Here is a 12,674-nt window from a genome sequence, read left to right on the forward strand (position 1 = left end):
TTCAATAGACATGTCATCGCTGTGGGGAGACATGCCCTTCAACGACCTTTGGCATCATAGAGCCGAGCATGGCATAAAACGGAATATTTTTATGTAAAAATAGAGCGATCACAGCAGGAACAGCGAATCAGTGATGACATTTCACTTTGTCACATCGCCTCACGGTCCCCTATGAGACTTTCCTCCTCAGTACTAGCAATTTTTTGCGATTCATTTGGGCAAAGCGATGTAAACACTGCAGGGAGGCCAAAGAAGTTCGCTCATTTATATCACCCAAATATGTTATTCAAACATGATTAATGATTTGAATTTTAGATTTGAATACTAGATCTGAAATGTCAAGATCTTCACATGGCATATTTTTAACCGCTTAAGATACATGAAGCTATAGAAGGTTCACACTTCTCTGCATCACTCATTAATAATTCCTGAGGTGGCACTATGTGCATTGAATGAATCATCATAGGCGTTCACAATGTGGAGGAAGGCTGTGACCGTATACACGGTAAGTTGCTTCACATGCCGTGAGGAAGTTTCTGGAGCTCAAAGGAACTTTGCTGCACCAGGTTGAAGAACATCTATCTTTATCTCTTATTGTGAAACACGGACGCACCTTCAGAAAAAAAGGCTGTTTGCTGGATTAACATCATCACTCATCTCTGTCTGATTTGGACTTTGAGGTTAAAGCCTCTGATTTAATATTTGTAATGTTATCTTCAACTTTTTTCAAACAGCAAAAAAAAACATTGATGTTTTTTTATAAAAACGAGACAGCTGATAGGCTCAAGACTCGGTTTACAATTTATCATCAAAGACACCCTGATCTGACTGTTACACTGCATCTTCGCTCCCTATTGATGCCAACCCCACTTTGCTCTAGAACATTGCAAACTAGTGGACTGTAACTGTTGAATAAGGGATTTCACATATTCAAAATGTCTTCCATTTGCTCTCGCCACACTAAAATTGTAGAAACCTCTAAATAAGGAAACAGGAGTCTCCTACACAAGCATCACGATAACCATCTCAATCGACTGGATTCTCAGTTTAACCAAGTTTGGCCATGTTCCTGATAAGCACGGTCAATGACAGGGACGTGAAGAACTACATGGCACGGATCTTAACAACAGGAAGTGGAGTAGATAGCATCAGCACATGCTCCTAATGTATGCCACACAACTGCATTACATACAGGGTTAAATGGATTAAACAGACATGCCACAAAACGGCATTGATTTAGCATTTAAGAACACGCTATATAAAAAGACAATGGCTGTTGTGAGAAATAAAAAAACTGTATACCCATTTCTCTAGACAATTCTGTTGAACACTTGTGATGAGGGATGTGTGTCAGTGTGCATGCAGACGTGCAGGATATCTCTTCATGTTATGTGATTATCTTGGGCGGATCAAGCTTCTGTTTGGAACAGGAGATACAGCCTATTAAAAAGCTTGTGCTTGGCTTCCATTGAGTAGGTTTGTGGGCAAAGGATGGAGGCTTCCACTTTTATAATGGCTTGTGAAGTGTGTATGCGTGTGTTTGGAAGAAAGAGACGTCCTATGATGAGTGAACCAGAAATTAAAATCCACATCACTGTAGAAAAAATCAAGCCTCCACAAAAACATTTGTAGTTATTGGATATGTTTTGTCAATTGGCTCAGTTAAAGTTTGGCAAATTAAATGAAATATTATCAACCATATGTGATAATTAGCAATTGTCCTATTTGAATCATTTAGATGGATTTGATAACTACACAATTTTGAGTCGAGGCATGATTTTTTTACAGTGAAGACATTCTTCAACATAACAAAAGGCAGACATTTTTAAGAATCAAGCGTTTCAAAAGACTTGAAATATAAACAGAGTTGTATATACCACTTTATAGATGTTCAACAGAGATGACTTGCTGGAAGATTACTATGGAATCTAATGAAAAAGAAGCTGTTGTATTGTGTTGGTTAATACTCAAACCTTTAGGAATTAAGGAAACATGACATTTAGTCAGAAGCTTATCTCCCTTTACCAAACACAAACTTCATTAATCCAAGTGACAATCTTGCAAAAAAGAGTACTGTATATTATCAAAGTCCTTTGGTCAGGTTGATGAACCGATATGATTTAAAGAGAAAGGGGCTCTGATAAATGAAAGGTTGGAGAAAAAACACTGACCTTCAATTGAACACGAACCAATCCAAGACTGATGTGCCCATAGAGACAACAGACTCGGCAGCTATGAGCTGCTTTTTCTTGATCTTTTCTTCTATCTCCACTTTAGGAAAGTAAAATTGAATTACTTTTGAAGTTAGATTTTATAAATGCGTTTGCTCAGCCGTTTATATAAAGTGCTGTCCTTTCTGGTGTGGAAGATGCACCCAGTAATATTATGCTAACTACGGTCATAGTTGAAAAGTTTAAAACAAATAAATAAAATGTGACCCAGTAATTTTTTGGTGACTTACAGTTTTCTCAATAAAATCATACACAAAAATTAAGTACATTCTTTGAAATATAACTTTGACATCTTTAATATTGACTGAGTAAAGCCATGTCAAAGATTGATGGTGGAAATCAAACTTTAATGCTCATCATCTCAGAATTAGATTTTGAGACTGACTGTCACAAATAGAACTTTTAAGGGGCATGATTCAAAAAATGTCAACTCAAACAGATATATGGTAAATATTATAAGCGTCCGCTTTGAGTCAATTGCCAATACTGTATCTCTTTAGCGTTAACTTAAATCCTTTTCTCCAGTACCTTTTAAAATGGAAGAAAACCAGTTAACTATTTTAATGCGATAGTATACATGAATACATTGTTTCTTATAAAAAATACTGTACATACAGTATACACTATATATAAACATCACATTTACCTATATTTTGTGCACCTCGGTCAAAATACAAGGCATACATAGTCCTCACTTTAGATGAGCTCACAAAAATAGTTAACTGACAACTAGTAAATGTTTTATAACTACCTTAATTAATCATGAATTACAGCAGGAATGTGTGTTAAAAAAGCATTTATTAACAAATTAAGTAACTGTTACTATATGTCAGAATAATAAGATGTATAAATGTGCATTCAAAGAGTTTATTAATCATTTACTTACACTTTCTAAATGATCTCATGAACCACTGACAACTCCTAACTAACTGGTTTGTAAGTAATGTAATCCTTAATTTAGAGACGATGAATTCATCCTTAATAAAGTATGAAAATTTGATTATTAAGCATATTATATACATGCTTATAAATCAAGAACAAAGCATTTATAGCTGTATTTATAAACTGCTTACTAATGTCTATTAATGTGGGGCCAATGCTTCATAAATGATTAATTAACTATGTACTGATGCTTAACAAATGATTGATAGCGTGCAGTTATTATAAAGTGTTACCGGCATTTTTAATGTTCATGCATGCAGTTTGTGCAATCATACAGTATGAATAAATGACAAAATTAAAGGTCAACAGGGTCATTTCACTGACAAGCAGATAAAATGAAAATCATGATATAAAGCATGTGACTAACAAGCCAAATCTGCTAGTCTTTGTGCTCTGAGATTAGCAAAAATCATTAAATCATCTCCCAACATGTATCATGTTCATGCCTCTGTAACCGCTCACAACCAGACAATGAGCAAGAAACACATATACTTATTATTACACAGCTCATTTGAATGCTTGATTCTGATTGGTCATTCCCAACATTCCAAGGGCTGTTATTTTCAAATAACAACCGCTCAAAACTAATAACACCCTATAACCCGGATTCTGTAAATCATTTTGAGAGGGGCAGTTTAATATTACACAAAAATGTATTTTAAATATGTATTTTAATAACATATATGATGTTATATTTACAAACGATCAAACCAATTTGGCTGTTTGTGATGTTGAACGTCGTTTCTTACTTTAAAAAAACGAAAACTAAATGGCTATTCCTCGCGGAAGTACTGCACTCGGTATAAGTGAGTTAATAAAATATTTCAAATTAACATTTCTCATGTGGCAAGTAGCCGTGGAATAAGTGGGATAATGTACAAGCACCCGGCTGTTATCGCAAAATACATTATCCCTTACTTAAATAATGAAATGAAAAATAACAATGCAACGTGTAATAACTGCGCATCATCAACAGAACTGTGAATGGAGAGGTACGCTAGCCCCGTTATTACTTTGCTTGACTTAGGACCCTGTTTGTTGCAGTTTCAAAAATGAATTTTATCTCCATTCCATCCTTTTGGACATCTTTATATTGGCTGAATAATGAAGGACAGAAAATCCTCTCATAGTCTCATGTAACAATTTCAAGTTAACAGTGTTCTGGTTTTCTTAGAACAGACACCGATAGATCTATCAATCTCAGATAACAATTTTTTTTTAAACTAATCTTCGACAGACCCTTAAAATGATACCCATCATTGATTTTAAACAGCCAGTTGACGTTGGGTTACATCGGGACAACATACCGTACCAGAGTTGAAGGGTTTTGTGTGGATCTGTGTTTCTGTTGGCCCGTTCTGTCAGGTTGGAATTGCACCTAAATAAAGTAAAATCGTGAAAGGTTTCTTAAGGTGAATGACATGAAGACAACCTTTAAGCCAAAGGAACTTACTTTGTCTTCCTGGAAATCCTGAAAAGTTGTTTAGAAAGAAGCACACTGTGCTTTGAGAACGTTTTTGGTAAGCAACACCAAGATCTCTGATAAATTCTTTCAGATGACCAATTCAACTCGAAGTTCATGTTCCAACAGACAAAAAAATGTTTAATGAATATGCCCATCATGGGCTGATTTGTGCTTTGGAATGAGTCTCTCAGCAGGACATGAGGTCCGTGGCTGTATGCGATTACCAAGTTCTATCATTCAACTTCCCTCTCGCTTAATCTCCGTAATGCTGTTTCAAATGCATTCCATCTCACACACATAATTATGTCAGGAATGAGATTTTACAGCCACTTTGGTTTCATTTCTTTTCTGTGTAACAGTCCAATTTTACTTATGCTGAACAGTTCAGATGAACAGTGGCATTTACGATCATTATTCCCTTCAGATAAAACCGCGCCATTAGAAAGGCATTGAGCCGTATCTCATCTTTTAAGCTTACTGTATAAAAATAATGTAGGTCAGAAACAAATCAAGTGAGATTTTACTTAAGTAAACTATTCTAAAAAAGAAACCGAAATGAGGGGTTCTGTAGGTCAGACCAAATGCTTTTCATTCTCATGAATCCAATAATTCATCTATGTTTTTCTAGCCAATCACATGATAGCTTGTGCATTAAAGGTCTTCTAGGAGCCTGTCCTCTCTCTGAATTCAGCACATCAACATGGCAGAGACTTCCATCCAATGAGGTGATCATGTCGTTGTCTGACAGTCACAAAAAAAGACCGATGAGTCGACCATGTCACCAAGTCAAAAGTTGTTAAATGTATGTTTCAAAAATGTATCTGGAACAAATCAAATATCTTTATGTCATTTAAAACTAAGCTCCATTTTATCATTGTCACCTCATGTGATGCAACAGGGATTTCTGAACCATTTATCTATTATTTGGAAGGAGGTGATAAATGGGTTTCTGCTGGTTTTCAGCAGAGCACCAGAGCAAAACTAATGAGCAAACAATTACTACTCGGCCAATAACAGAAGACCTCCCAAAGAGTCACAATGACATCGCTGCTTGTAAACAAGACCCCCACACCCAAAAACATCTAGTGAGATGTTCTTTTCGTCTTTACACTGTGCTCAATGGGAAACACGTCATGTTTTACAAGATGAATAGATCGATTCATCGTGTGTTGTAAATTAAGTTATTGTAGATTTTCCAACACTCATCTTCTGGGAGCTTGTAAATCGAAGAGTCCCCGGCTGTCGGGCTGCATTTTCCTAGTAGAAACCTGCAGAGAAGATTGCCATAGAAGCACAGCAGAGGTCAAATGTCATTTCCTTCTGAGGATGTTTACCAATAACCTCAAAGTTATACGGTTCCAGCTGGTTCCCCGATCTGTTTCCAAGAATTTGAGCAGTTTGAAAGAAAGCCAATTGGGAATTGTATCATCCTTGTGCGGTGTCAAAGAAACATTTAACTTGCTTCAAACATTTGGCCAATACATCAAAGTAATAAATGTTATGATGAACAAGGAACAGTTTGCATCGGCGCTCCAAAATGTCCTCAAGGTAGAACCACACAACACTAATAAAGAGTTTATACGATGACAGAATGTCTCGTGCAGAAATGATGAGCAATAAAGAACATCGGTAAGTCAATCTGTGAATTCTAAAATCATTATGTTCAGTTTCATTGTGCAGATAACTCCTTAGGCACAGTGATCACATCACATCTTATACATGGATAGTACTAAAGGGATTGAGGAATGCTAGTGTAGATTGCCAAAATGAAGCTGCTAAATCATTCCGAAATTGGTCCTATGTTAAAAGCAGGTTTAACCACACGCTGAGCCAGCGCTTTGAAGAGAAATAAGGCTATATTACAGAGCTGGATGTGATGAAACTTAAGCTTCCCTGAGTTTGAAAGGAGGCCTGCAGATGTTCATATGAGCTAATGTGGAAACCAAAGGGAACAGCTTCAGTCATTCACAGATCACTTGACAACAGCTTCAATCAACAGCCGTTTCTGATCTTCGGTCAGAATTTAACATAAGGGATGAATGTACTGTAACTTAAACGTAGAGTGACTGAATAGAATACATACAGTATACTTGTTTTGATTAAGTACCTTGAGGCTTTTAGGGACGGCTAATTTTTTGTTTCTCTCTTTGTTTTATGTTACATTTAAAAAAAATCTGTATAGGCTGTACAATATAGACATTTATTTGTCTACTTAGAGAGCTGATGAAAACTCCAAACCTGTGCAAAAACACTAGAATTGTAACAAAATTTCGAATAAGGTCCTTACAAATTTCAGCATGTCATCGTTTTTTCCTGCTCATGAAGTGAATTAATAGTAGTGCTTTTCCGCCCATAAAAGTAGTTCCCAGTCCAATCTGCAGATACAATCCCATGTTTGCGTTTCATGAATCTGTCACGAGACTCGTTCTTTAGACAGGGCACATCGATCTAATACTTGTATTTAAAAATCCAAGAACTGTTCAATGCTTTATTTTAAAGAGATATATCATGAATATTTATATAATCATCATTATTCCTACAAAGACATGGATCCCGGCACTTTGAAAAATGTTTTCTTTTTTTAAACCAAGAAGGCTAAAAATATCCTATGGTGAAAAAATAACGCAAAACAACCATTTGAACATTAATGAGAAAAGAATCATCACAACAAGACACAAATAAAACCATAACGAAACGAAAAAAGAAAATTCTACATCCTTCACAAACACTATGGCCCAATAATTTAAGAAAATAGTGTCTCTAAAACGTTCATATTGCTTTGTACCTTCATCAGTGCCCATAAGGGAGTTCATCGATACAGTGCTGTGTGAATTCTTCCCAACAGCCAGAAGGGAACACGCTCCCTCAGGCTCGGCGCTGACATCCGTAAGGAGGTCATGAGGTCTTTAAGGAGAGAGAGTCTTATTATTAGCTTGTTTGATCCTCAGCACATCCTTTTGTTTTCTTTTGGCAGTAGAGAAAAAATACAAGGTATAGTTACTATTCCTCATGGAGTATTCACCGTTGTTTCATTATTACTCTCTAAGATATTATTACTATGACTATCACCATCACGGATACACCGAGTGCATCATGTGTGCGTGTGTATGCGTGCGATCGTGTGCGTGGGCTCGTGAACGAGTCAATGTTCAGTGCTCGGAGCTTGTTTTCTCAAATGAGAAGCTAGGCAAAGTCAAGAGCTTGGATATGGGAACACCATCTTGAGACAGAGCCTCCGCTCCTCCACCCAAATCGAAAGAGTCCTTGGATTCACTAGATGGAGCACGTCTCCTCAGGCAAGTGTCCCGGTGTGGTAGCGGAGGTGGTGCTGGGTGAAAGCCCCCTGGAAGCTCCTGACTCTCCGGCGGATCCACGGAGATGCACGGAGGGCTCATTTTTTTCTTGCGTGTGCGTGGCGAGGACTGCTGTTGCAGGCTGTCGGCTCGCGAGACGAAGCCGGAGGAGATGGAACTGCGCTGGGGGCTGCTCTCCACGGACGAAAACACCTCGACGGAGTGGCGCCGCGGGTCGTCAAGCCAGGACGAGGGCCGCGGCAGCAGCAGCGCTCGTTGGCCCTGAGTGTCCACGCTGTGGTACTTCTTAAGCTCATGCCTACTCGTACCTTGATCCGTCACGCCTCCGTCGTCACTCCTCCCGGCGAGCCCCGCTTTGATGATGCGGGACACCTCGTGGTCCACCGAGTCCATGTTCTCCTGTTTGGCTGGGGGCGGAGAGTCGGCGCGTCTGCTGAAGACGTTGTACTGGTCGTAGGGGTTGTGCTGCGTATGGACACTAGATCGGGGTGGTTTCGGAGAGGCGCCCGGTGTGGCGGGTACCAGAAAGAGTGAGGGCTGGGGCTGCAGCTGAGGTGGAAAGTTCACAGGGGGATCCTCATTGTCCCCTTCCTCTGAGTGCAGAGTCTCCTGAGAGTCAGCACTCACTGCCACCTGAGGAGAGCAGGGACGGAGGAGGTGAGGGGAGGGTAGGGGGTAACATTAGGGATTAGGACATGAAAAGGTTAGAGTAGTTAGTATGAGATGTTAGGGGTTGAGAAGCCGGTGGACGGGAGGGGGTAGCGTGGGGTTAGAGTGGAGTTCACCATTAGCATTGCAATCCACAAGCTCTCTGCTACAAATGAGGGGTGGTGAAATTAGAAAAATAGAGACACCGCCTTTGGGCATCTAGATTCGGCAAGTTTGTGAGCGAAGATTAAACCTTTAACAGACAAAAAATAGTTCTTAAATTGTGCAAGAGTATCAAAGTTTCAATAAAACTTGCTCAATAGCAGTTACACATTCGTTTTTAAAGTGACATTCCTAGAGCAGCAACCAGTTTACTACCAGTTGAAAACATTCTCAGTATTTGCTGTGTTATTGTGTTCATTGTAATGTTCACCATGTGCACTTTCAACCAATTCAGAAAGTGTACCGGAATACTGAGAAATTGCCATGTGAATATCTGTCTCTAAATTTCGCTCTGTATCTTAACATCTCCACAAACTAGTAAGCGGAATACTTTGACTGCCTGATTTACATGCCACTGGTACGGGTGAAGTCACAGAGGTGAAAACGTACAGTAACAATTGCACTTTTAGTAAAATATTGTGTATTGGTTTAAATAGGGCAGAGAAAGATTTACCCTACAGGCACTGTTTGGCAGACTGCACTCTGAGCCACTGGGCTACTGCAACAGACCACAAGACCCACGTCTCTTCATGGGGTCACACTGTCTCTATGAACTCAATAACTGGAGATCTGCTCCTTTTCCTCTAATAAAGGGAGTTGGAGAGTGGAATCAGCCCAGTAGGAGAGAGGTGGGCGGGCGTTTTATGAGGTGTTAAAGATCGAGGGGAACCTTGTCAAACTTAGAAAGATAGCCAATGGAGAACAGAGACAGAGCCTTAAACATATCTGTTGTGTTGAAACTTAAATTGAAGTTGTGCTGCCATCTAGCGGCAGGAGAAATATAATGGACAGTCATTCAATTGTACGCTAGACTAAAAGCGAAAGGTAATAAAAGATAAATGCTCCATAGGCTGAATATTTGATGTTCCCTTTAACCTTTTGACACATACATTTGTTTTTGTTTTAAATAATGCAAACAATGTTTAATTGTGCTGTTACATATCAGTTTGGCAGGTTTTAAAAAGGAAATAAAAGAAAACATGTACAGTATAGACTGGACATTGGGGCAACTAGTAACTCTTTTTTTATTTCTTTTCAGTATAAGTTTAATTTTTAGAGTAATTACTAGTGGTGGGCATAGATTAATTTTTTTTATCTAGATTAAAATGGCTCATTTGAATTCTGCCGAAGGCATTCAGAATATGTGTGCTACCCAAATAATGACTAAAAGTAAGTCTTTGAGAACGGGTTTCTCAAGCCAGGTGGCGCATTAGACCAGGGGCTCATCTCCTGTTTCCAAAATGCATCACAAACTGCTTGAGAAAGCTGTTCTACTATGATAATTGGTGATGAAAATTAAATTATGTTCAATAAGATGAATTTGTGTTTACTTCCGCATTAGCTAAGGGATGATTTGCGTTTAGGTGGTACTTGAGACTGGAAGAGCTCCTACAGTACATTTACATTTAGTCATTTAGCAGACGCTTTTATCCAAAGCGACTTACAAAGAGTGAGGGAGCAACAAGCGATATGTCATACAGGAGCCATAATACATTAGATCTCAATACAAAGCTAGACCACTACCTGTTGAGAGAAAGTTTTTTTTTTAAACCAATTCCGCATTGCACAAGGTGCAAACAACCTTAGTCTTGTCGATGTTTCTATTGGGAAGCTTCTTAAAAATTAATATTCCCTGAAGCAAACCCGGCGGCTTCATAGCTGTATCCATGTTAGCACGTCACGTTTGATGCGGTAATTTCACAGTAACGTTATGTTGTGTTCAGACCAAACGCGAATGGCGTGTCAAGCGCGAGTGATTTATATGTTAATGCAAAGAGCCAATAGACCTACTTGCTGCGCGAATCGCGCGAATGAAGCCCTGGTTATGAGATGATGAGGCGGCGCTAAGGACGCGAATGAAGCCCTGGTTATGAGATGATGAGGCGGCTTCTGCTACCGCGAATGACGCGAATCACGCGAGTTGAAAAATCTCGTTCTCGCCCAGTATAGTGCAGTTAAGCTGGTTTACATCCGCGCTAAAATATCAAGGTGAAAGTCATCATAGCTTGCGTAGTATAGACCCAGCTCCCAACCCAACTTTGAGAATAGATTAACGGCGACATTTTTTTTAACGCGCGATAAGAGTCTCACTGCGTTAACGCCGTTAACGGCCCACCACTAGTAATTACATAAAAAAAAACTTGATGGACCTTATGAACAAGTTGTCACAATAGATTTCAACCACTGTTAGTGTAAATTTTTTCAAAATTTAATCAGTAAAGTATCATTAAACCCAAGTTAAGTTATAACACAGGACAAATTTAAAAAGTCGACATAAAAATATTACAATTATTTTTTACCCAAATTTTTTTAACATTTATGAAATACATTTAACCTAAAATTAATCTGGTTTTATTGTGTTCACTTCAAAGAAAGAAATAGTATAATATTGAAATTGTAAACAAATTATTTTGTTACAAAAAACAGACCTAATGAGACCACCATAATATATATGAACATCCCACCACAGTCACTGTCGTGTTACACAAAATGGACGTTTTGGTGTAGAGAGAAAAAATAACAACGGTTTCTCTCTAGATCAGAGGCAGTGAAGACGATTGCAGAAAAAGAGGTTTGAATTTTGCGCTTTTATATCAAAATGTGAATTATTTAATCAGTATGTTTGTGGCAAAGGGTTAGAAGTGGTTAAGGCAGACAAAAACGTTTTATCAATTTTTATGTCCCTATGATCTTTAACCAACAGTTTTGGTCTTTGCAGTAGCCATGGTGAAATGCACTGGGCTGAAGGAATAGGATTTCAGGAGTGTGGTAAGTGAAGGAAGGAGAGAGTCAGGGGTGGAGTTTGAGGGATCAGTGGTGAGGAGGCCAGCTGAATTAACCACCCCATTCCGGCTCTCTCAGAAACAGGAGTATCTGTGTCTCAGGAGCAGTTCGGGGTCAGGCTTGGGTTGGACCATGCTGAGCTGCTCGGGGTAAGTCACGTTAGAGGGTACGCAGACCAAAAGAAAGCAGAGAAAAGGAGAGAATGCAGGAAGGATTAAGAGCAGAAATGTACTGGCCAGAGGGAGAGATCAACAGTGCAGAGGTGTCAGACTTTATATCAATGACATCCCCGTAAGTCTCCAAACGGATAAACTATTGGCTAGAAGACATTCCATGTAAAGACAAGCAGAGAGAGAATACGATCAAGAAAGCAGGTGTGTGTCGACATTTGAACAAGCAATGCGTCATTCCGTCTTTTGAAATAGATTGTGCTCACCTGTCTGCGTAAGGTCCGCGAGAGAGTGTGTGCCCGGCGAGGTGGGGGGATTCGCGGGATGCTCTCTGAGTCAGACAGGCTATGAGGACTTATCGGTCGAAACAGATCTGTGGGCACAATCAGATGCTGGGTGGGCTCTTCTGTGTGAGACTGGACAGATCCAGTCGACCCTGTGTGAAGAAACAATCAATATGACACAATCTAGCAATCGTTTACATAAATCATGTTAATACACTGTTACTACTATGTTATGACATGCTTATGACTCATCCACTTTTATAAACTTAAAATTGTATGCATAAAAGCAGTGCACATTTAAGTGCTTTACCTGTTTGAGCGAGGTGAGATGAGGTTTTGTGGGTACTGTGGGATGCATTGGGCTGAAGTGGCAGAAACATGTAGCTGTCATTAGGCAGAGAATGTGTACGGCCCACTGAGGTCTTCTTTACATACAGCAGGTGCTCATGCATTGGCTCGTCTTGCTCCTGGAGGTCTGGAGGATCTGGTGGATCTGTGGACTGAGGGGGAGTAAAAGAAAAGCAAAATGGGTTTGAGAAGGTGCTTGTGTTTGGATTTCAGGGGGCTTCCCTTATGGACACATAATGATGCACATATATCGCACCTAATACATA

At 39.3% G+C, this 12,674-nt stretch overlaps 1 protein-coding gene across 12 annotated transcripts in view; it reads right to left on the minus strand.

The window, feature by feature from the left end:
• Positions 1-7,112: 7,112 nt before the first annotated feature.
• The window catches only part of cacna1g (calcium channel, voltage-dependent, T type, alpha 1G subunit), a 106,486-nt gene continuing 100,924 nt past the window's right edge, over positions 7,113-12,674 (minus strand). For 11 of the 12 annotated variants that reach the window (XM_056770622.1, XM_056770619.1, XM_056770613.1 and 8 more), the window contains 3 exons: positions 12,371-12,560; positions 12,043-12,212; positions 7,113-8,585 (listed from right to left, as the gene is read on the minus strand). In XM_056770622.1, the coding sequence (XP_056626600.1) occupies positions 7,788-8,585; positions 12,043-12,212; positions 12,371-12,560 (1,158 nt within the window). In that variant the 3' untranslated portion in view covers positions 7,113-7,787. Of the gene's footprint in view, positions 11,747-12,042; positions 12,213-12,370; positions 12,561-12,674 lie in introns of all 12 variants that reach the window. The other variant, XM_056770620.1, reaches the window with a different exon arrangement.

Source organism: Triplophysa dalaica, chromosome 17 (assembly GCF_015846415.1).
Source record: "Triplophysa dalaica isolate WHDGS20190420 chromosome 17, ASM1584641v1, whole genome shotgun sequence".
In the NCBI taxonomy this organism is placed as follows: Eukaryota; Metazoa; Chordata; class Actinopteri; order Cypriniformes; family Nemacheilidae; genus Triplophysa; species Triplophysa dalaica.